This window comes from Pezoporus occidentalis, unplaced genomic scaffold, assembly GCF_034315485.1.
Source record: "Pezoporus occidentalis ecotype Australia unplaced genomic scaffold, CSIRO_AGI_Poc_V1 ctg366, whole genome shotgun sequence".
Taxonomy (NCBI): domain Eukaryota; kingdom Metazoa; phylum Chordata; class Aves; order Psittaciformes; family Psittacidae; genus Pezoporus; species Pezoporus occidentalis.
The window spans coordinates 68215-91957 of NW_026915658.1; the positions used below are offsets into that span (position 1 = coordinate 68215).

Below are 23743 nucleotides of genomic sequence, written 5' to 3' on the forward strand. Positions count from 1 at the left end.
GAAATTGGGGGAGAAAAGTGGGAAATTTGGGGGGGGGGAAAGGAAAAATTAGGGAGAAAAGTAGGAAGTTTTGGGAGAAAAGTGGGAAATGGGGGGGGGGGGAATGGGAAATCTGGGGGGCAAGTGGGAAACAGAAGGCAGGAGCTCTCACAGAGCATCCCTAAAGCCTCCAGGCGAATCTCAGCCCCACACTGCACGGCTGCAGCATCCCAGCCCCTCTCCAGCCAGGCCAAGGCAGGGAATGCTGCCTCTTCCTTAAGCCGGGAATGCCTCGGTGTAATGAGCAGGAAAGCTCCTTAGAGCCGAGCTAAAGGCTCCAGCCTCGTCCTTGGAAGCCGAGCGGGAAGGAAACGCCAGGAGAAGGAGGGACGGGGTGGGGGGGGACCCGCATCAGATGGGATGCGGGTGATGCTCAGATTAAGGCTGTGTTTGCACAAGGATCGGAGGCGAAGGCCGGACCCTGGGCAGATGCCCCGCTGCGAGAGAGGCAGAGGCACAAAATGGCCCTGCAGGGAGCATTTTTTGGGGGGGGGGGGGGGGGGGGGGGGGGGGCTGGGAGATGCGATGGCTCCGCTGGGTACCACAGCTCAAGAGCTACATCTAGAGGCGCAAGAGCATCCTCGGAGCAGCGAGCAAGAGCATCTTCCCGAGGACATCGCTCCATTAACAACAGGCAGCGGGGACGGCCCCAGCTCATCGCAAAGCATGGATGGGGGGGTGTCGATCCCATTGGAAAGTGCCTCAGAACGTGTCTGAGCTCCCCCCCCAAACCCTTCTGCACTCTCAGGTTTGATGCCAAAAGAAAGGGAGCAGGCAGTGGAAAAGGAGGGATCAGCTGGGAAACTTCGCAGGGATGCTCGTGGAATTGAAGTGACATGAGGAGAGGCGGAGGCCAAGATGGGGATGTACAAATGGGATGGGTAGAAGGAGCTGAAGGAGCAAGGGATGCAGTAACGGGGATGAGATGGAGCCCCCCTCCCCTAAAAACGGCATTCCCAGCAGAGACCCCCAGAGCACATCCATGGGCAAGGGGTTGGGAGTGAAGGGAAAGAGAGCCCACAGTGCTCATGAGGCATGGATGGGACACAGGGGTCCTGACCTGGTCCCACTGCTTTGGTCCATGGAGACCCTGAGGCTGTAAATTCAACCACACAACTCCAGCTCCTCCAGGCGGTCCAGGCCCAGCTCCTGATCCCCAGGGATGCAACAGCCTCTTCCTCAGGCTCTGGAGAGGAACCAGGAGCAATCCCTTCAATGATCCTTCTGGAGAAGTGAAGGCTTCCAAGAGGATACGGTCAGAGGCAGTCAGCATCAGTGTCACTGCCCCAGTGATGGAGTCCAAGGCTTGACACGTGCTTGAGTCCAGAGCCAGGGCTTCCTGTGGGAATGGGGCCGTGCTGCTCTGGGATTCCCCAGAGCACAGGGAAGGGACCTGGCTCCAGGCCATGGTGAAACACCCAAGTCAGGTTCTGGCATCACAGATGCCACGCATCAGAGATGACAGAGGGGCGGCCACCGCGTCCCCCTTCAACCCATGCCAGTGTCTCACCACCCTCACAGGGAAGAGCCTAAGATCCCATCTCCACCTCCCCTCTGGCAGGTTAAAGCCATTCCCCTTATCCTGTCCCTCCATCCCTCATCCCAAGCCCCTCTCCAGCTTTCCTGCAGCCCCTTCAGGCACTGGAGCTGCTCTAAGGTCTCCCCTTCAGGACCCTTCTCTTCTCCAGGCTGGACCAGCCCAGCTCTCTCAGCCTGGCTCCAGAGCAGGGATGCTCCAGCCCTCGCAGCATCTCCATGGCCTCACTCCAGCAGCTCCACATCCCTCTGGGTGCTGTTCCCCCCAGCGCTGGATGCAAACAGAGCCCAAAACCAGAAGGGAATAGAGAACATTAAAGCTTCCATCCCTGCTGTAAGATTAAACCCCCTCAACCCCAGACAGCAAGAGCAAAGCGAGGGCACACTGCAGAGGTTCTGGCTTGCTCTAATAGAAGCAACAAGACCTCTGCAGGCGAAGGGGGGAAGAAATAATCAATACCAGAGCTCTTCACACGGTTAATTGGAGAGGGCTTTATTCGCTGCTGAAGAGAACTGGGACTATACAGCTGGTTTGCACTGGACCGAAGCTGGGATTTGATTTCATTCCATGTCTCTGCGTTGATGGAGCGAACCAGAAGCGATGCAATGGGGAAAGTGGATAAAGGACGACTTCACAGCGTTCAAACCACACGTGGATGGAGAGGAGCTCGAGGGGAAAGGAGAACAGCCTCCAAGCTACAACAGCAAATCCACACCACGGCGCCGAAAGGGGAAGCGCGCAGCAGCCGATGGAGCGCTCCTCAGCTCGGGCTGGCTACGGAGCCTCCTGCCGTGGCAACCACTGGCCTTTGAGCCTCTCGTTTGCCGTTCAGAACCAAAAGGCAGCTTCAAGTTTTGAGAGTCAAAGCAATGGCAGGAGAAGGGGAGAAGAGCCGGTGCCACGGCGCGATGGGCCGGAGGGACCACCACCGAGGGACGGGTGTCCCCATGCTAAGGGCAGGGGGGGAGATCTCGCACTCAATTTACAGATGGCTTTAGTCAATCAGTTGTACAAACCCAAGCGAGTGGGGCTGCCCAGCAAATCCCCATCCTCGGGGTTCAAAGGAGCTGGCCCACACGTGCAGAGAGAGGGTTGGATGGGGAGCTCCTTCCGTCGCAGCACCACCGGTCAGGAGTCGGCATCGGATGCGGGATGCCGTTAGCACGGACACCTCCTCGGCGTCGGGAGCCACGGCACGGGGTACCTCAAGCAGCTGTGGCACGCCAGGAACGCTGGCTCTTAACGTTCTGCTTCGGAAAGATGCTGCTGTCTTGATTCTGCTGGTGTTCTCAGCCTTGGCTAAACCATGCAGGGGAAACCCACCGTGTCCGGTGCCACAGACGAGACCGAGATATGAAATGAGCTTGGTTATTCGTTGAAGTGGAGATGAAGTTCCTTTGGGAGAGAGCGCAGGGTTGGAGGCGGTGATGCCCTCGGTGGGGTTTTGCTCCCCCCCCCTTCCCCTTGCCCTTGGCCTGCCTCCGGGCCCAAGGCACTTCACTCCGTGCGCAGGATGATGTGGATCCCTGACTCTGTGAACACGGGGCCGCTCATCTCGCCGGCCCGCAGCGCAAAGGAGGCGTCTTCAAAAGGCTTCTGCATCTGACCTGCAGGGAGCACACACCACAAAGCTCAGCGAAGAGCAGGGCAGCAAGCCTCAGAACAGAGCCAGCTCCCAGAGAACCAAGTCAGTGCTGAACAACCTGGTGTTTGCTTGTGGCTGCTCCCCAAAGAGGCTTCAAACCCACGGGGCTCTGCAGGCATCCCTGCAGCAAAGGGGGGATGCTCAGAGCTGCGGACCCAAAAGGCTGCTCAGGAGCTGTGCTGCAGCCTCACGGGCAACAAGAGGAGGTTCCAGTCTCCTGTGCCCTCCAGGTACTGGTTGAGGAGGGGGGGAAAGGCTCTGGTGTGCCTTACTGGCTGCACTCAATAACTCACAAGGCACACAGAGACACCAACCAGCCTGACCTAGATAAGAACTGGGTTTAAGGCTCCTGTCTCCCAGGTCACTGAGTTTCAGCAGGTTCAGGGAAGCCAGAGATGCTCAGATTCAGGGGGCAGTGGGGAGAATCCCAGAATGCTTGAGGTGGGAAGGGACCCTCAAGCTCACCCCATTCCAACCCCCTGCCATGGGCAGGGACATCTTCCACTGGAGCAGCTTGCTCCAAGCCCCGTCCTTGAACACTGCCAGGGATGGGGCATCCAAACCTTCTCCGTTCAACCCATCCCAGTGTCCCAGCATCCTCACGGGGAAGAGCTTCTGCCTAAGAGCTCATCTCAGTCTCCCCTCTGGCAGGTTAAAGCCATTCCCCCTTGTCCTGTCCCTACAGGCCCTTGTCTAAAGCCCCTCTCCAGGTTTCTTGCAGCCCCTTTAGGAACTAAAGCTTCCCAACCTTTTCCAAGCCCCCCACATCTATCCCAGCAGCACCTCCAGAAGGGATGTTTTACTTCCTCCATCCAGCCACATCCCCTTTCTCTAGCAAGGCAGACAGAGGATGCTCTATTCCTCCCTTTCAGGGTGTTTTCCCCCTTCCATAGTGGTTTGTTACCAAACTGACTCGATGCACGTGGCTCCCCAGCATTGCCCTTCTCCTATTGCAGTGCTTAGGAGAGGCTGCCAGGCTGCAGTTACAAAGCCAGCATCAGTCACTGGCACCTGCCTTTGGGGGTTCTTTTCCACTAGGAGCTGTAATCTTGACTTCAGCTGAGGCAGGAGCCTCCCTGCTCCATGGCCACGCTCCTCCTCGAGCTGACTTAATAGGAAGGCCTTCAAGAAGACAAATGGAAAGGGTTTAATAACTTCACCTCTGCAGGAACCAGTGCTCCACGTGCTAACCCATTACATCTGCAGCCCACTTGAGTGAAGGAAGCAGGGTGCAGGGAGGGGGATGGAATGCCAGGGCCAGGCTTGGGCCACCACACGTGGTTCCAATGCCATCTAGTGGAACGTAGCTCTTGGAACGTTCCTGTTTCGGTGCAGGCGTTAAAGCAGCACCACTAAAAACCCTCTTTGGGTCCATCTCTAAAGAGCACAAAGAGCTGAGGTGCCACTGAGCCCAACCCTGCAGACACAGCACCCTGGCCTTGGTGCTTTGCTCCATACAGAGCCATAACACAGCACTGGTTACTCCGCTGTGAAGGGATCTGGTGGAGGAAGCGACTGCTGCAGAATGGCACCCTAAAGGGAACAGTGATGAGAAAGAGTGGTTTTGCTGGGGGAAACCCACCCAAGACCCAGTTCCATGGGATCCTAAAATGGTTTGGGTTAAAGGGACCTTAAAGCTCCTCCAGTTCCAACCCCCTGCCACGGACAGGGACACCTTCCACTAGCCCAGCTTGCTCCAAGCCCCGTCCGACCTTGAACACCTCCAGGGATGTGGCTCTTCCTGTGGGGTTGCTGCAAGTCCCTATGAGTTCTGTCACCTTCTCTCCTTTGGCAAGAGCCTTTCCTCGCCCTCTTCTCATGACACATGCATGGGCACCCTGGCTCTAAACAGCTTTTGGGGGTGTTCTTTGAACGCTGCAGCTGTCCTCATGCTGGCAGGGCTTTCCTTTCCTCCTAGTGCAAACGCAGAGAGCAGGGGGAAGATGAAGCAAAGCGAGAGGCCCTGTTGCACTTCCCCAGCCCAAAGCTGATTCCTCCCACCTGGGCACATCCCCTTAACTGGGCAAGCAGCCCCAAGGTTTGGCTTCTTGCTCCCTCCCTGTGCTGGTGCATGGGAGCTGTTGTGTCATCGAAGAGGAGGATGCCAAAGCATCCCTAAGCAACTCAGTCCCTGCTTCCTTCTTCATGGCTCATTAGGCAGTGGCTTTCCACTGAGTGCAGCTGGAGAATCCCTTTCGGGGGGGGGGGGGGGGAAAGCCCTTTGGTGACGGGTGCTCGCACAACATCGCCTCCCTGCCGAGGATAATCCTCTGCTTGCATTCCTAATAGGTTTAACTTCCAGGCATCCAGCTGCAACTCCTGCTCGGCACGCTGCCTTAGCACAGAAATCCCATTTCCCACTTGGATTCAACCCACCCCCTGCCAAGCAGACTGGCATGGAGCCTGTGATCCCGCCGGGACATTCCCATTCCTACCTCTCCCAAACACCCCCAGGTCTCCTCCTGCTTTGGCCGAGCTGCAGTCGCTGAACTGGGAAGCGAGAGACTCGAAATCCTCTTCTCCTGATTTTATCTTCTGGATGTAGCCTGGGAAAAGAGGGAATCATTCAGGGATTCAAGGAAAAAAACCAGCCCAAACCTCCCCCCACCCACCCAGCCTTGGAGCTCTCCATCCCACTGCAAGAAGGGCCCAGAGCATCGTGGCAATCCATGGGGCAAAGCTTCCCGACCTCCTAAACCAAGGCAGAGCCACAACGAAGCATTCCCAAACCCCCCAAAAGCACTCGCCTCCCCTTTGCTTTCCAAGCACATTCCCTTCTTTTGCATCATTCCCAGATCCTATTAAAGCAAGCAGCTGGTCCTGCCTGCTGCTGGCCCTGAGGCATGGGATTTGCTCAGTCTGGAGAAGAGAAGGCTGAGACCTCAGAGCAGCTTCCAGTGTCTGAAGGGGGCCATAGGGATGCTGGAGAGGGACTCTTCATTAGGGACTGCAGTGACAGGACAAGGGGTAACGGGTTCAAACTGAAACAGGGGAAGTTTAGATTGGATATAAGGAGGAAATTCTTTCCTGTTGGGGTGGAGAGGCACTGGAATGGGTTGCCCAGGGAGGTTGTGAATGCTCCATCCCTGGTGGTGTTCAAGACAGAGCCTTGGGTGCCATGGTTTAGTGTGAGGTGTCCCTGCCCATGGCAGGGGGGTTGGAACTGGATGATCTTAAGGTCCTTTCCAACCCTAACAATTCCATTCCATTCCATTCCATTCCATTCCATTCCATTCCATTCCATTCCATTCCAGATGGGGCTGGGGAAGAGATGAGCTCTGGATTTCAGAGCTCACCTCCATAGGAGACCAAGCACAAAGAACCCCCAAGGAGTGAACTGTCAGGACAGCTCTTTGAAAGGGCAGTGAAGAACCATCTGTCACCAGAGCCCTGCCTCCCTGCTCCCAATCTGGCCCACTGGAGCCACCCCTGGGCTAGCTCAGAACAAGGAAACCTTGGGGGTGCACCACATTTTCCAGCCAACAGCTTGATAAGGTGCTCGTGGAGTTCCTCATTATGGGAATTACATTGGAGAGGAGCACAGCACAAGGAACGCTGCTCCATCCCTTACCCCCAGTCGTGGAGGCTCGAGCCCACACTGAATCCTGTGCAGCTGCATGCACTCCCCCAGCTCCTTGGGGAAAAGGAGCATAAATCCCAATTCAAAACCCAAATCTAAACCTTAAAGTGGCCAAAAATGAAGCCCCCCCCCCCCCTTTAGATCCCTCTTTCCCTGCTTTAGGAAGAGCCAGCAAAGCCTCATGGGGTTGCATCTGAGACCTTCCAAGAGAAGCAACTGATGCTCTGCAACAGCAAAAGCCAGAGAGAAGCAGCTTTCCCCCTCTCCAAGCTATTGAATCTCCTGGTCCTGCCATCCCAGGTGCCTCCTGCAGCTCACTCCCCTGTAAGCCCAGTGGCCTGCATGTATAAAGAAGCCTGCACTTTGCTAGATCAACCTGTAAAGACCCCCTTCAACTAGCTATTCTCAACCCAATTTTACCTTAGCTGCAAGCAGTGCAAGATCCCTACCTGGAAAAGGGCCATGGATGTAATCCCAGAGGGAGGCTTTATTATCTGGGAGGGATGCTCTCCCCAAAAGGAAGGCAAAAGGATGAAGAAATGAGTCTTTGCCAGCTCCTTTGAATGCTATAGACTTTTAGACACCCAAAGAAGCACTTTAGACACCCAAAGAAGCACTTTAGACAGCCAAAGAAGCACTTTAGACAGCCAAAGAAGCACCTATGAGAGCTGGGGGTAGGCAGGAAAATATTCCTTAAGGACAGGATGGAGGTTCCTCCTATGAAACGAAGCAGCTCGAGGCCAACCACTTGCTGGCAAAAGGGAGTTTCTCCTAAAAATACATTTGTACCCCCATAAATATGCATTTAATTGCCTGTAGCTGCCAGTCCCCAGCAAGTACCTGTCACACATTGCACCCAGAAGTGTCAGGAATCACAGTTCTAAGAGGTGATGCCTATGCAAAAGGAAGGAAGCACCCAAATGAAGGAGCAGAGGGTTCACATTTGCATCCAAACCTGCCTGCCCCTTATCCCAGCAGCAGGATCCAAGGGGTAAAGAGGGTTTCAGCACTCAACTGAAATAGCATTTCCTTCCTTCATTTACTTCCTTGGGCTGCCAGGGAGCAGCCCGAGAGCAAAAGCTGCCTGGCAACTCCATGGATAAAGCCCAAAGCTTCTGTAAAGCTGAAGTTGTTCCAACCCAAACCGGCTCTGGGAAGTGGGATGAATGAGCCTTTTCCCTACAAGAAAAGGCCTCTTTTCCCCTAAAAGAGGGCTCCATCAGGAGGAGGACAACATGCACACGGGTTATGGACGGCTCCAGAAGCAGCAGGATGGCTGCAGCATCCTCCACGGATTGAATGCCACAGCAAAGGCAGAGCCAAGAGTTCATCTGGAACCTTGCACCTCACCATGAACCCGTGCTCGGGGAAGATTAATTCAAAGTGAAGTGCAAAGGAGGCCTAAGAGTAGAAACAGCACTGACCTACATTACCAGGGACCAAAAGCCTGCCTGGCTCGGCGTGGCAAAGCAGGTTGGGAAGGAGGAGGATGCTCGGGATGCACTCCATCAGCAAGAAATGCCACTTAATTCAGTGCTTTAACGACACTCAGGCAAGAAACAAGGGGTAGGTGGTTAGGGGGTGGGTCTGGGGGGATTTGACACTGGTATTCCCATTCTAGGAGGAAAAAAAAGGAAAAAAAGAGAGAGAAAAGACAGAATTGGCAGCTCCGCTTCAAGATTTCGATGCTTTCCTCTTGCCTTTGGCCCAGATCTTCCCATGAAGCTTTGTCACCTCTGCTCACCCTTTCTGAGCCACCCTCACCTGAAGGAAGCAATCCCCTAAGTTCCCAATTCCCTAAGCACCCTCTCTGGCAGGGAATTTCCCTTCCCTTCCCAAAGGTGGGCAGTGGATACCACCTACTGGTCACCACCTCGAGTGATGCAGCACAGAACCTGCCCTCCCAAAGCTTGCACCGAAGCAAGTCCTTGCCTTTGGGGGTGCTTAGGACTGAGGCAAGAGCCACAACGTCCTCCTTATCCTCTCCCCTTGCTGCTGAAGCCACCAGAGATAAGCCAGGCCCAGCCTGTGGGCCATGAGAGATAAGCCAGGCTCAGCCTGTGGGATCTATCTGCATGCCCCTACCTTGCTGCCAGGAAAGACCCATTAGCAAGCACAGTCAGAGCATCACCAATTCATCACTTGGGGGGTTAAGGTGAAGGTTTAATTCAGTCCCAAATCCCTCATCCTAAAAGGGAAAAGCTGGGCTTGGAATTCACTTCCTTAAGATCAAAACCTCGCCACTGAGAAAACACAACATCAACTCACAAGGCCACAATCCCCCTGCAAAAAATGAACAGCACCTCCTGCAAAAGGCACCTTAAGCCAGCTCCTAAGCCAGAGTATTGGGGGGAAACCCAGGCAGATTGGGTCATTTACACTGCTCTTTCAAGCAGAGCTCCAATGGCACTTATACGACTCTAACTTGCTCCTGAGGAGTCCAGTGACATCAAACCAAAAGAAGAAATGTTTAAAGAACATCTGGGTTGTGCTTGAAATCAGTTTATTTTTTTTTTAATGGAAAAAAAAAAAATACATGCTTACAACACAAGAAAAATACAAACCAACCTCAGCCATAACATCCATTCCCCCCCCCCCCCAAATGCACCACAAAGGGGAAGACACACGGGCTGGGACCTGCCTTTAAGCCATTGCATCGCCCAGCAAAGGAGATCCTAGAACAGTGTGGGTTGGAAAGGACCTTAAGATCATCCAGTTCCAACCCCCTGCCATGGGCAGGGACACTTCACACTAAACCATGGCACCCGAGGCTTCATCCAACCTGGCCTTGAGCACCACCAGGGATGGAGCAGTCACAGCTTCTCTGGGCAACCCATTCCAGTGCCTCACCACCCTCACAGGAAAGAATTTCCTCCTTAGATCCAATCTAAACTCCCCCTGTTTCACTTTGAACCCGTTACCCCTTGTCCTGTCACTGCAGTCCCTAATGAAGAGTCCCTCTCCAGCATCCCTATGGCCCCCTTCAGACACTGGAAGCTGCTCTGAGGTCTCTGTGCAGCCTTCTCTTCTCCAGGCTGCACAGCCCCAACTTCCTCAGCCTAAAGAGCTCAGCATCTGGCTGAAAGCATCCTGAAGGGGGCAACCGGAGCCTGCAACCCCCTTCCCCGCCCCACTCCCCTGTTGGAGAGCAGAGTTGCTGCTCGCCACCCCCCCCCCCCTCCCCAGCCTTGTACTTGCCATTGATCAGCCCCAGGGCCTCGTCTTTGGTCCTCGTGATCTTGTCCTGCCGCCAGGAGGACGGGCGCCGGGACTGGTTGTGCTTCACCAGCAGGTGGGAGCACCGCACCTTGCTGGGCTCACCGGGCCCGTTCCTACCGCCGCCGCTACCGGGGCCGCCGCTGCCGCTGCCGCCGCCGCCGCTGGGCCGCTCCCACTGGCTGGCGTTGGTGATGTGGTTGAAGTAATAGACCCGGCCTGGGGACACACAGAGAGAGGGGGAGAGGGGCTGAGTTCAGGGGGGGGAGATCTGCACGAAGCTGCTGAGCCCCACAGGCAGCTTCGGGACCCCCAAGAGGCAGCTTCGGGACCCCCGAGAGGCAGCTCCGGGACCCCCGAGAGGCAGCTCCGGGACCCCCGAGAGGCAGCTCCGGGACCCCCAAAACAGCTTTATCTGCTCCAGGAAGCAGCTTCTGGCCCCAAGAAGCTGCTTCTGACCCCCAAGAGGCAGCTTCTGACCCCCAGAAGGTGCTCTCTCTGACCCCCAGGAGGCAGCTTCGGACCCCCAAGATGCAGTTTTCTCTGCCTCAAGAATCAGCTTCTAACCCCCAAAACAGCTTTCTCTGCTCCAAGAAGCAGCTTCTGGCCCCCCAAGAGGCAGATTCTGACCCCAAGAAGCAGCTTCTAACCCGCAGAAGCAGCTTTCTTGGCCTCAAGAACCAGCTTTTGGCCCCCCGAAACAGCTTTCCCTACCCTCAGAACCAACTTCTGCCCCCAAACTCCGCTTCCTCAAGCCTCCACACCAGGTTTTAACCCCCAGAAGCAGCTTTCTCTGCCCCAAGAATCAGCTTCTAACCCCCCGAAGCAGCTTTCCCTGCTCCTAGAACCAGTTTCTGCCCCCCCACTCGGCTTCCTCAAGCCTCCACACCAGGTTTTAACCCCCAGAAGCAGCTTTCTCCGCCCCCCCCAAGCAGCTCTTTAGCCCCCGAGGCCCCGGCAGGGTGCATTCTGTGTGTACTCGGCCGCATCCCCCCTCCACGAGCTCAGCCCCCCGATGCAGGGGGAGGCCTCCACACCTCCGCTATTCCCCACGCTCCGTTCCCATCGCTCACCGGAGGCTCCAGCCTTTCCCATCGGCAACCACGGCAGCACCGTGCCCGTACCGGGAAGGGCAAAGCCTCCCCCCTTTGCTTCCATTGCACCGCTCACCCCCAGAGCTCTCCATTGAAGCAGACCCAAGCCCACAGGGCCCCAATTCCCCCTTGCAACCCCAAGCAACAGCCTCCGGATGCTCCCACCGAAGCAAAGGGTCCCCCAGGCCCCCTTTAACACCCCCAACCCACCCCAGAACCGGGCTCTGGAACCGGGCGCCTCTCGCCCATAACGGCGCCGGCCCCAATCCTCCGCAGCCGCACCGGGAGCAAAGCCTCCTCCTTAGGCCTTCAGAGAGCGCCTTCTCCCGGTCCCACCGGTGGCGGAGCAACCCCGGCCCGGCCCCACGCAGCACCGAGGCCCCGGAGCCCCGCACACCACGGCGAGGCCTAGGCCGGGCCTACCCGGCCCGCGACCCCCGGTGAGGCCTAAACCGGGCCCCACCGCCCACGCGACCCTCCCGGTGAGGCCCAGGCCGGGCTGCCGCTGCCCCCCCTACCCCGAGCCCCGCCGTTGGCCGTACCGGAGCTGCGGCTCATGCGCTTCTCCCAGCCCGCGGGCAGCTTCTCCTCCTCCGCCATCTTCCCTCGGCTGCGCCTCCCGCACCCGTGGTGGGGAAGGAAGAAGGAGGAGGGTGGGTGGGACAACTGTCCCGTTCCCTGCTCCCATTGGCCAAAGGGAAGGCCGCGCCCAAGCTTCCCGCGCTGCCATTGGTGGAAGAGCCTGTCCGTCTGGTGCTCGGGGGGGGGGGGCTGGACAGTGGAGCGGACGGTGGCCGCGGGTGGGCAAAAGATGTCAGAGAGCGAAGCGAAGCAGCAAAACGTCGGTCTCCGCCCCCCACCATCCCCGGTTCAGCGGCTCCCGGTGCCGCCCCCCCCGAGCCACGCAAGAACCAGAGACCCGAGAAACACATTTATTAGAAACCACTTAAACGCTCCAGGGCAGCTGCAGCAGGTTCAGAGCCTCAACACGGCCCGGGGAGGGACAACGGGGTTTGGGATGGGGGGGTCCCCACGGAGAGGGGAGCACCGGGAAGGAACGGCAGCCGCTACTGGTAGTAGAGCTCCAGGTTCATGCCATCATGGATCTCATCTGGAGGATGGGGTTAAGGAGAAGAGATGGGGAAGGATGCAGTGAACACCCCCCCCCCATCCACCCATTAATAGGGTGAAACACCCGCCCGCAGCAGGATACAGTCGCCCAGCGTGACGTGATCCTTGAAGATGGTGTACCTGCGGGGACGGAAAGCGGGGCTGGTACCGGCTCCACCGCCCCAGCATGGGGAAGGGGAGAGCCCCCCGGGGGGGGGGACGGGGGACACGATGCAGGCCTCGACTGCTTCCAGCCCGCTGCCACTCACCACTTCTTGAGCACGATCTTATCCCAGCGGGTGCCGGTCTGCGCCGCGATCAGCTTCTTCAGGTCCCGGATCGAGTCCTCGGTGCTAATGGGGGCGTTAAGGAAAAGAGGAGGAAGGAACTGGGGAAAGGGGGGGAAGAACCCGGACTAGGGGGGGAGAGAAAGGGAAGGGGGGGGGGGGGAGGAAAAGGAGGCAGAAGAACCGGGAAAAGCGGGGAAAGGAACCGGGAAAAGGGGGGGAGGAACCAGGAAAAGGAGGGGGAGAAACCGGGAAAAGGGGGGGAAGGAATCAGGAAAAGGGGGGAGGGGGGAAGGAACTGGAAAAGGGGGGGAAGGAACCGGGAAAAGGGGGGGGGAACCAGGAAAAGGGGGGGGGGGAGGAACCGGGAAAAGGGGCGGGAAGGAACCGGGAAAAGGGGCGGGAAGGACGGGGAAAAGGGGGGGGGAACCAGGAAAAGGGGGGGGGGGGGGGGGGGGAAGGAACTGGAAAAGGGGGGGGGAAGGAATCGGGAAAAGGGGGGGAAGGAACCGGGAAAAGGGGGGGAGAACCAGGAAAAGGGGGGGGGGAGGAACCGGGAAAAGGGGCGGGAAGGAACCGGGAAAAGGGGGGGGGGAAGAACGGGGAAAAGGGGGGGAAGGAATCGGGAAAAGGGGGGGGAAGGAACCGGGAAAAGGGGGGGGGGAAGAACGGGGAAAAGGGGGGGAAGGAACCGGGAAAAGCCCCCTCCCCCCTCAGCCCCCCCGCTCCCGGTTCTCGGCGGATACTTGCATTTCACCCGCACTTTCTTGCCCAAGCGGTCGTTGCAGACGACTTCGATCATGGTTGCCTGGAGGACGAGGCCGGGTTAACGGGGAGGACACCGGCTGGGGGGGGGGGTAACGGGGTTAAACACGGAAGGGCCCGGAGCCCCCCACCCCGGTACTCACCGAGCTCCGCCACAGCGCCGGAAGCGGAAGTTAGCCGGGGAGCAAACCGGAAGAGGAAGTGTTGGGGGACCGGGCAAGATGGCGGCGGCGGCGGCAGCAGGGGGGGCTCGGTGCTGCCCGATTCGGTGCTGCTGCCGCCGTGGGACCGGCTGAGAGCGGCCGGGTAGGGCCCCCCCTTGTACCGGTACCGGCTGCTTTCGGGCCCGGCCCTGATCGCTTCCCCGCAGGGTCTGCCGCCGGTGGCGGCGGCTCGCGTTGGACCGGACGGTGTGGAGACACGTGGATCTGAGCCAGCGCCGGGTACGGGAGCACCCCAGTGTGGGCAGGGGATTGAGGGGGGGATCACCCCATTGCGGGCAGGGGATTGAGGGGGGGATCACCCCATTGCAGGTGGGAGATCACCCCACTGCAGGCAGGGGGTTGAGGGGGGGATCACCCCATTGCAGGCGGGAGATTGAGGTGGGGATCACCCCATTGCAGGCAGGGGATTGAGGGGGGGATCACCCCATTGCGGGCAGGGGATTGAGGGGGGGATCACCCCATTGCGGGCAGGGGATTGAGGGGGGGATCACCCCATTGCGGGCAGGGGATTGAGGGGGGGATCACCCCATTGCAGACAGGGGCTGAGACAGGATCACCCCATTGCAGACAGGGGCTGAGACAGGATTTCCCCATTGCAGGCAGGGGATTGAGGGGGGAATCACCCCATTGCAGACAGGGGCCGTGCCGCGGTTAAAAAAGATGGAAAAGTTCAGTGGTGTCCACTTAAGTCCCTCAAACCAGACCTCCAGAAACAGAACTAACAAAACTGTGAGTTTTCATCCACAGAATCGGATTATCGGATGTCCTCGTAACCCATACGCCCCAGTAACAAGAGAAGATGACAAGTCAACAGACATCCTGCCCACACCTAGTTCCGCACCGACAGACTCTGCACAACAGCCACATAACCCCCATACACGGAGGCTACGATGTCTTTTTGTGATCCTCATTTTACAGCTTGTCGCTATAGGACAAGCAGTATCAGAATACCACCCCCATCAGCCTTTTAAGTGGACCTTGTCTAGGTAGGAAGACCAAAAAGTTATCCAAAGCCTAGTCACAACAGGAGGGCCCACCTTTACAGCTAGCCTCTGTCAACTAGTGCCTAGAGACCCGTGTTTAGATCATATAGGGTATTATTTCTGCCCGAGCTCGAATCCAGGAAAAGGATATTGCAATTACCCCGGGGAATATTATTGTGCCTACGGGGGATGCGAGACAATAGCTTCAAATTGGGTCCCTGAAACTCCAGACAGGTTTTTAAGGGTACAATGGGGGGCCTTATGGATGTACCCCTCCGGAACAAAGTTGGAATGAAGGAATAGTATTAGCTCCCCGTGGGAGAATCGACCTGGGGAGCTGTCAGCATCTTATGATTAATGTAACAAACCCTTTCGACCATGGGTGGATAATAGGGAAAACTTGGGGGGTACGATATAAGGAATCAGGAACCGATACAGGGGGCCTCATTTTAATAAAGAAGGAACCAATCCCACGAGATCCTAAACCCGTAGGATCTAATCCGGTTCTTCACCCAGAAGTACCTGTCCCAATGATGCCCAACCCAACGACACCTACACCATTACCACACAGTATTGGAAGTAGTACTGAAGTTATTGCACACACCACCAAAATTTTCGATCAAAATTCTCTTTGGAAAATGATGCAAGCTAGCTATCAACTACTGAACAAAACTCACCCAAATCTCACAGAGCATTGTTGGTTGTGCTACGGGATAAACCCCCCCTTTTACGAGGCTATAGGAGTAAGCGACGCACCCAGACGAGCAAATGGTATGAATCCAGCCCAGTGTGGTTGGAACACAGACAAACAAGGGATTACATTAGCACATGTGGTGGGAAGCGGCGTGTGCATAGGTAAAATCCCAAAACATAAAAAACAACTGAGTACTAATGTCACACAACCTAAAACCCCTGCACGGTGGCTAATACCGGCCAGCAATGCCAAGTGAGTTTGTTCCGTTATGGGAGTTACACCTTGTTTGTTGTTAGACAAATTTAATGACTCCTCAGAATATTGTGTCCAAGTAACTATAGTCCCTAAAATCTTCTACCATGCTGAAAATTTTGTCTATGATTCACAAATGACCCCGGAACACCATCTGTCAAAACGGGAACCCTTTACAGCACCAACAATAGCCACTCTAATGAGCGTAGGATGTGCAGGAATAGGTACAGGAGTAGCATCCTTAGTGCATCAAAATAAAGAACTTAGCGCCCTGAGAATGGCAATGGACGAGGACCTGGCTAGAGTTGAACAATCAATCAGTGCATTAGAAAGTTCACTTAGATCACTAGCTGAAGTAGTGCTACAAAATCAAAGAGGGTTAGACCTAGCGTTCTTACAACGAGGAGGAGGATGCGTCGCGCTGAGGGAAGAATGTTGTCTATATGCCGACCACACTGGAATAGTGAGGGATGCTATGGCCAAACTACGAGAAGGACTAGAAAAACGGGAACGAGAGGCGCAACAAAATTGGTTTGCATCATGGTTTAACCATTCCCCATGGCTTGCCACCCTAATATCTACCCTGATAGGGCCAATTATAACAATCATGATAGCGTTGATGTTTGGACCCTCTATATTGAATAAGCTGGTGTCGTTTGTCAAAAGCCGTCTAGGAAAAGTTAACATCATGCTGATAGAACGCCAACAATTGCTTTAAGAGTGCTCTTGCTTAGAATTTTTACCCATCTCCAGTTATACCCTGTTATTCTCTGTTACATCTTCGTTATCTCTTGCTTAACATGCCTTATATTTTTTATTCAAGTATATGGTGTGTGTTTTAAGGAATGTTGTAAAACACAGATTAAGATACATTTAGCATGTTATCCAAGATTACGATACATGTATTTTAAATGTTGTTATATTTAGCCAATTTAGTGATGCATAGGGAGAGGGGAAATGTAGGTAGTTAGGGTCTGGTGGCCGGAAGATATCGCGCTGTAGGGAAAGATGGGGCCCCTCTCTTGATAGCCAATAGCATTTAGTTTGTGATGTAGGCAGACGGAAGTGACGTCACAAACCCAGGGTATATAATGCTGTGTTACATACCAATAAATGCCATTTGCCATCCACCGCATTGGTGGCTGTGAGCTGATGGCCCGAGTGGCCTGGGGTTGGTCACCGTGCCGTTCCTGAACCAGGTCGCCACGGCTTGTGAAGGCAACAGGGCTGAGACGGGATCACCCCATTGCAGGCAGGGGATTGAGGGGGGGATCACCCCATTGCAGGCAGGAGCTGATGGGGGGGATCACCCCATTGCAGGCAGGAGCTGATGGGGGGGGTGACCCCATTGCAGACAGAAGCTGATGGGGGGGATCACCCCATTGCAGACAGGAGCTGATGGGGGGGGATCACCCCATTGCAGGCGGGGGGTTGAGGGGGGGATGGCCCCATTGCAGGCAGGAGCTGATGGGAGGGGATGACCCCATTGCAGACAGGAGCTGATGGGGGGGATGACCCCATTGCAGACAGGAGCTGATGGGGGGATGACCCCATTGCAGACAGGAGCTGATGGGGGCGATCACCCCATTGCAGACAGGAGGTGATGGGGGGGATGACCCCATTGCAGACAGGAGCTGATGGGGGGGATGACCCCATTGCAGACATGGTTCCCCCATTCCCCACTCTCTGAGCCCAGCCCCTGTCCTGTTGATGACCCCATTGCAGGCAGGAGCTGTTCCCCCAGGAGCTGATGGGGGGGGATGACCCCCCCATGGGGGGATGACCCCATTGTTGACCCCATTGCCCCCCTCCCCAAGCACCTCAGCTCCAGGGCCCTGTGGCAGCTCCTTCTCCGGCACCTCCCCGCGGGGCTGTGCACGCTGCGGGCCCGGGGCTCCCTCCTCTCCCCCTCCCGGCCTCCCCTCCTGTCCCCGGCGCTGCTTGGCGGCCCTGGGCCAGCGCTGCCCCCCCCCGGCTCCAACGCCTGAGCCTGGCCGAGACCGACGTGCGCCGGGTCCCCTACGAGAGCATCCCCGCTTCCACCCGCCCGCCTCCTCCCCGCGGCCTCTTCGCCACCTCCTGGTCCACCACGTCCCGGCCTTCAGCGACCGGCACTTGGTGGCTGCCTGCTCCCGGCACCGCCTGGAGATGCTGAGCCTGCGGGGCTCCTATCGCCTGACGGAGCCCGACCTGCAGCGCGCTGCTCCCTGCCTGGCTGCGGGGCTGCGGCGCCGGCGATGCCGCCACGGGCTCCCTTGGGTACCACTTGAAGCGGCTGCGGGAGCTCGAGGTCGTTGCTTGCCCCGTGAGCGGCTTTAAAGAGCCTGCAGCACCTGGAGATGCTTTGCCTTGAGCTGGGGTGAAGGTGTCTGCCGGGGCTGTGGTTGCCTTGGGCTCGCGTCACAACGGGAGTCCTGGATCAAATCCGGCTGAATTTATCCCATTGCAGCTGCTCCCATTCGCCTCAACCCCCAGCCTGAAGCAGCTGGGGCTGCCAAGCCTGTTTTAGGGCCAGAGTGGCCACACGATAGCGAGTGCATCCCATAAAGGGGCTTGGTAGGAAGTTGGGTTTGCAGGGATCCCCACCACCACCCCAACTCTGTTTTCTATGGAGCAGGGGAATAGGGAAGCCAGGGAGCAGCCGTCTCTTGGGAACGCCGCTGAGGAGGTGACCAGAGACGAGCTGAGGTTCCCTCTGCTCCTCTTCCCTCCCCACCGAGCACCAGGCAGCAGCTCAAGGAGCACAGAACTGGAAGAGCCACTGGAATAAAAGAGATCCAGGAGCCCAGATCCCAAACTTCCAGTCAACATCCAGCTCCAGCAGCCCACATGCACACTCCAGCCTCTGCTGGGGAAGAGGGGGATACCCCAGCCACACGCTTCTGCTTGGAGAAGCCTGGGCAAGGCGTGCTTCCCAATCCAGGATGTCCTTGCTTGGACTTCCCTTGGAATTCCGCTCTTCAGGTTACTCCTTGGGAAGCCTTTATGCATGGGGGCTTCCTGGGTACGTGGTCCTGAGGTCCTGTTTGCCCAGTGCTCTTGGGCATCACCGACAGCCACGTTTCCCCCTCGCCTTCTGTTGTCATCGTCCTCCCTGCGGTGTCCGCTGCCATGGAACGCTGCGACGTTCCCATTCCGAGGTTATCCCATCAACCAGGGAGGGCTTTGGATGATTTCTTGTGTTTATTAAATCAAACTGCTTCCGACTGATGCTTCCTGGGCTGGTTTCATCCTGTCCTCCACTCTGCTTCAGCAATGAGCCATTGGGTTCCACACAGCCCCGACGGCAGTGACCCCCCCACCATGATGAAACCCTCACCCTGCCCCTTGCCAACTGCAGGTCTTTGTGCCCTGGCTTCTTTCCTGCTCCCATTCCCAACCTCTGGAGCTGTGGGGCAAGCAAACAACGGGAACATGCCCCCAGCTCTGCTTTGGAACACATCCCAAGGCTGTTGGCTTAGTAACACCCGTTCCCTGTTTATCTTGCTCAGTACCCCCAGCTCCATGTTTCTCCCAGGCCTGGAGGTTCCCAGTGGAGTGATTCCTGTTATTAAAACCGGGAGCAGCGAGGAGGGAAAACAGCAAAGGGAGAATGAATCCCGGGATAAAGCCAAGTCAAGGCACAGCTGGAGCCAAAGCGCTCCCTCAATGCTTGCAGCGGGATGCTCCCGGCAACGGGATTTAATATCCAGCAATCCCAACTGGCCAGTTTTCCATCATCTCCCAGCACGTCATCGCTGAACACAACGGCACAGCCCAGCAATTCCCGGTTTCCAAGGCACAAAGTGGCCCTTTCAGGTTGGGAAGCGGGAGGGGAGCTGGGAATCCGGGGTGACCGGGGGCAAATGTTGGGAATCGAGGACAAGGGGTGAAGGAACGGGACAAGGGGGAATGGCTTTAAGCTGCCAGAGGGGAGGTGGAGATGGGGTCTTGGGATGTTCTTCCCCATGAGGGTGGTGGGACACAGGGATGGGTTGAAGGGAGAAGTTTGGGATGAGCCATCCCTGTTCAAGGCTGGATCGGATGGGGCTTGGAGCACCCTGCTCCAGTGGAAGGTGCCAGGAGTTGGAGCTGGATGAGCTTTGGGATCCCTTCCCACCCATCCTATGAGTCTATGGGAAGACTTGCAGAGAGCCTCAGTGAATCCAGGCCATGAACAGCCCCCCCAGCACCCCACCAGGGCCACCAACATGGAAAGAGACCTTAGGGAGCCCCTAAAGCTGGGTTATCCGAGGGCAGAGTGACCCTGCTCCAAGCAAGCCGTCCCCGTGTCCCCATCGCTTCCATTGGAAGTGGCCACAATCCAAGGTGCTCCTGGGAGAGGACAAGCCCATGGGACAGAGCCTGGTTAAATTATAACCCTGGGGCTCAGCACCCAGGAGCTGCTGCAGGTTCTCCACTGCAAGAGCCTGATTGAGGAGCTTCTGCTTCCTCCATCCTAAGCTTCATCCCCCCCCTCCCCGCCCCACCTCCTCCCCACCAGAGCTTACCAGGATGGAGGAGGAGCATCTTCATGAGGACCTGAAGGTCTTTCAAGGTAAGCTTCAGCCTCAAAGAGGAGGAGGAGGAGGAGGGAACATGGGCTTCCATCACCAACATGGCTTAGGAGGAAGAGGAAGGTCTAAGGCCTCTTTCCTCCTCCTCTTGGGCACCTTGTGGGATGGATTGGGATGGGGACCCACCCCTTGCAAAGGCTCAGATGGAAAAGGAGAGAAAGGGACATTGCACACATGAAGGGCTCTTGGTGGAGCCCAACCAGCAACACCGGAGAGGGTTCCGTGTCCTGCACCTTTCCCAAATGGAGCTCCCAAGCCTGGAATGTGGGAGCCCGTTTCCCACATTCAACCCCTCCGATACGGGCATCAGATGCCAGCTCCAGCCAGCAGAGACATTCCAGACCATGGATGGTCACTCGGGGAGCAATTTCCCTGTTAAGAAGGGGGTTAGGAGGCACCAGGAGGCTTTCAGACCACATTCCAGCCCCAACCCCATGGCTCAAGATCATCCCTTTGCCTTCTGTAGCAGATCATTGACCACTGCAGGTTATTTATTAACCCTTCTCTAAACGGGCCGGAGGAGCTGTCCCGCTGATCCCAAGGGAATACTTTGCCATCCCGATGCTTTTGTTTTAAAGACAGAAACTTCTTCAGGCAGAAGCTGAAGTCCTTCGTCACCGTCTATTTGCTGCTGGCCCTCTCCTTCCTCCTCATCTTCACCCTCTTCGCTGTGTCGCTCTCCAGAGGTACTGGAACGCCTCGGAACTGATGGATTGGGCACATGGAACCCAGGGATACATGAGGTCTAAGGGGGTGCTTCCTAAAGGTCCTAATCCCACAGGACGGAGCTCCTGTGTAGTGACCATTGATGTCCATGGCACTATGGCTCATCCAAGCTACAAGCCCTATAGGCTGCTGGAAGGGCTTGGATAGGGCTTAAGGCCACGTTGGATGGGGCTTGGAGCACCCTGCTCTAGTGGAAGGTGTCCTTGCCCATGGCAGGGTGTTGGAACTGGGTGAGCTTTAAGATCCCTTCATCCCAATTCGATCCAGTGGGATGCTTTCCAGCCTGGGGCTCTGTGGGAGGTGAAGCACGCCTTTAGCTGTGAGGGGGTGAGGTGCTTGCTTGGCCGCAACCCGAGCCCTGACCCAGCATCAATCCTTCTCTCCCCATAGTTTCAGCCATTTCTTCGAAGCTCCAGGAGCTGCCCCCGCAGCAGAACCACACCGTTTCGGGCAGGGATTTCCTCTGTAAGTCCCGGTTCCCCCCCGCCCCATCCCATCAGCTTTCCCTCCCCAGAGAGCCCCTGGGGCGCATCGCTTCCCTGAGGGGCTGCAGGGCATCGCCCCCCTCTGCCTTTGCTGCTTTGCCAGCCACGACCACTTCCTTATCCCATAGGGAACCGGTTTTCCCAGGTCACTGAAGCCTTTTGGGATGCTGGCGGCCACCTTTGTGCCGATCCAGCCTCCAACAAGCTCCGGGTTGGGACCGACACCCCCCCTCATCCCTCTGACTTCTCCCTCCCCATCTTTCTTTCCCCAAGTGTTTCCCTGCGGACCCGGATCCAGGGAATGGGAATACTTTGGTGGGAAATGCTACTACTTCTCCCTCACCAGGACGAGCTGGCACAAAGCGAAGGCTCAGTGCGAGGAGATGCGCTCGCAGCTCGCTGTCGTTGACAGCTACGCCAAGCAGGTAAAGAGCCGGCTCCAAGCGGGAATGGCCGGGATCCTGCCCCCTTCCGTGTCCCTCCTGGATCCTGCCCCCTTCCGTGTCCCTCCTGGACCCTGCCATCGCCTACAGCAGCCAGCAGAGAGCAGGCAGAGCCTGCGCTGCCTGCAGCCGGGGCTCCGCTTGGCTGCGCTGGGGATGCTCAGACCCAGCAGCGGCACCCATCCTGTGCATCCTGTACACGGGGTAGATACCCCCTTACCCCCTAAATCCACAGCCAAGGGCAGAGCTGAAGCTCCCCAGCTCCTCTCTGAGCCCTTCCATAGACTTCTTCCATAGAATTCCCCCGGGTGCGGGCTGGAGGAGCCCTTTCCTGGCGCTTTTCCCTCCTGATCCCTCTCCCCGCTGCAGAATTTTGTCATGTTCAGGACAAGGAATGAGCGTTTCTGGATCGGGCTCACGGATGAGAACTCGGAAGGGGAATGGGAATGGGTGGACGGGACAGACTACAAAACCACCTTCACGTGAGTGCTGCCCTGGGTGCCTGTGCCCAGCACCCCGATGGGGTTCCTATGCCCAGCACCCCGATGGGGTTCCTATGTGTAGCACCACAATGGGGTTCCTATGCCCATCACCCCAATAGGGTTCCTATGCCCAGCACCACAATGGAGTTCCTATGCCCATCACCCCGATGGGGTTCCTATGCCCATCACCCCGGTGGGGTTCCTATGCCCAGCACCCCAATTGCATTCCTATGCCCATCACCCCGATGGGGTTCCTATGCCCAGCACCCCGGTGGGGTTCCTATGCCCATCACCCCAATAGGGTTCCTATACCCATCACTACAATGGAGTTCCTATGCCCATCACCCCGATGGGGGTTCCTATGCCCATCACCCCGATGGGGTTCCTATGCCCAGCACCCCAGTGGGGTTCCTATGGCTCCTGCTTCACCCTGCCCCGCTCTAGCACAGCAACAGAGGCAGAAATGAGCACCTAAACCGCGTGAAATCAGCCAGATTTAGCCCATATCTGCCCGCACTCAACCAGATCCTTCTCTGCCCAGGTTTTGGAAGGAGGGAGAGCCCAATAACAGCGGCAACAATGAGGATTGTGCCCACCTCTGGGTGTCGGGGAAGTGGAACGATGTCTACTGCACCTACGAGTGCTACTACATCTGCGAGAAGCCTGTGCCCCAGTGAGCAAAGCCGCTCATGGAGATGCTCTGGCGCCACGAACGTTCCTTCCTCCTCTTAACTTATGCTCTCTGCTCTGTCCCGAGGAAGAGCAGGGATGGATTTGGATGGTCCGAAGCGATATCCATAGGAATCTGGGCTCTCCATGGGGAGCTCAGCCTAATAAAGGACAATCGTTGCTCTGGTTAACGAAGCTTCTCTGTTTCTAGGCATGAAGGGCTGTGGGAGGGGAGCGGGAGGCATGGAGCAACACTGCAGGTCAGAGATGCCAGGAGCAGGCTGGAGATAAATGGGGTGCAATGCTCCAGTGGCGGGGTTTGGAACTGGACGATCTTAAGGTCCTTCCCAACCCAAACCATTCCATGATTTAGGATTAGATGGATATGGGATTTGCTGCCCACCGTGCATCCCAGGAGCATCTCCCATGGTACCACCGGGAAGGGGAGGCGTGGATGGAGCAGAGCTGAGCTCCATCCATGAGGATTTGGTGCCTCTGCCGTGACCCTTCCTGCTCCTGAAGGGGTTTGGTGCTCAGGGCAGCTCTGCACCCCCAAGAACTACCCTGTACCCCCCACCTCCGCCCGGCTCGAGTCCCGGCCACTGCACAGGGGATCCAAGTGGAGCCCCAGGGACCCCGGGAACACGGGGCTGGAAACGGGCTTTGCTTTCCTCCAGAGACCCCACAGCACCACCTGGGGGGCTCGGACGGGGACACCTCGAGCTCCTCCATGGGCTCTGTACCGTGCACAAGTGAGTGCGCAGAGCGCAAGGTGCCCAGGGCGAGGTGCGATCGGACCCAGCTCCGGTCGCGCCGCTCGGTCCCGGTTCCCGCTTGGTCCCCGGACGATGCTGGCGCTGGATTCGTTGGAGGAGCCGCGGGGAGGACGCGGACCGGTTCCGCTTCTCCCCCCCCTCCCCGCCCCTCTGGGACCGTCCCCACCGGGAGCCGAACGG

The 23743-nt window shown here is 57.2% G+C and overlaps 4 protein-coding genes across 4 annotated transcripts; 2 read left to right on the forward strand and 2 right to left on the reverse strand.

Annotated features, from left to right (window-relative positions):
- Window positions 1-2930: 2930 nt before the first annotated feature.
- PIN1 (peptidylprolyl cis/trans isomerase, NIMA-interacting 1) lies at window positions 2931-11751 on the reverse strand. Its single transcript, XM_062631067.1, has 4 exons — window positions 11654-11751; window positions 10000-10236; window positions 5657-5767; window positions 2931-3183 (listed from the first exon to the last, which is right to left on the reverse strand). The coding sequence occupies exons 1-4, from the start codon at window positions 11709-11711 to the stop codon at window positions 3074-3076; spliced, it is 516 nt and encodes a 171-aa protein (XP_062487051.1). The 5' UTR covers window positions 11712-11751; the 3' UTR covers window positions 2931-3073.
- Window positions 11752-12027: 276 nt separating this feature from the next.
- UBL5 (ubiquitin like 5) lies at window positions 12028-13510 on the reverse strand. Its single transcript, XM_062631066.1, has 5 exons — window positions 13417-13510; window positions 13255-13316; window positions 12491-12574; window positions 12325-12362; window positions 12028-12222 (listed from the first exon to the last, which is right to left on the reverse strand). The coding sequence occupies exons 2-5, from the start codon at window positions 13308-13310 to the stop codon at window positions 12179-12181; spliced, it is 222 nt and encodes a 73-aa protein (XP_062487050.1). The 5' UTR covers window positions 13311-13316; window positions 13417-13510; the 3' UTR covers window positions 12028-12178.
- Window positions 13309-17906, forward strand: FBXL12 (F-box and leucine rich repeat protein 12). The gene is given in 9 exon segments (XM_062631076.1): window positions 13309-13333; window positions 13432-13579; window positions 13644-13716; window positions 17244-17366; window positions 17368-17391; window positions 17393-17468; window positions 17471-17639; window positions 17641-17736; window positions 17738-17906. Coding segments are annotated over 9 exon segments (903 nt in total).
- A 1989-nt stretch (window positions 17907-19895) lies between these two features.
- Window positions 19896-22978, forward strand: LOC134170021 (hepatic lectin-like). The gene is made up of 6 exons (XM_062631064.1): window positions 19896-19963; window positions 20561-20668; window positions 21099-21173; window positions 21467-21618; window positions 22006-22118; window positions 22660-22978. The coding sequence occupies exons 1-6, from the start codon at window positions 19921-19923 to the stop codon at window positions 22793-22795; spliced, it is 627 nt and encodes a 208-aa protein (XP_062487048.1). The 5' UTR covers window positions 19896-19920; the 3' UTR covers window positions 22796-22978.
- The last annotated feature ends 765 nt before the right edge of the window (window positions 22979-23743 follow it).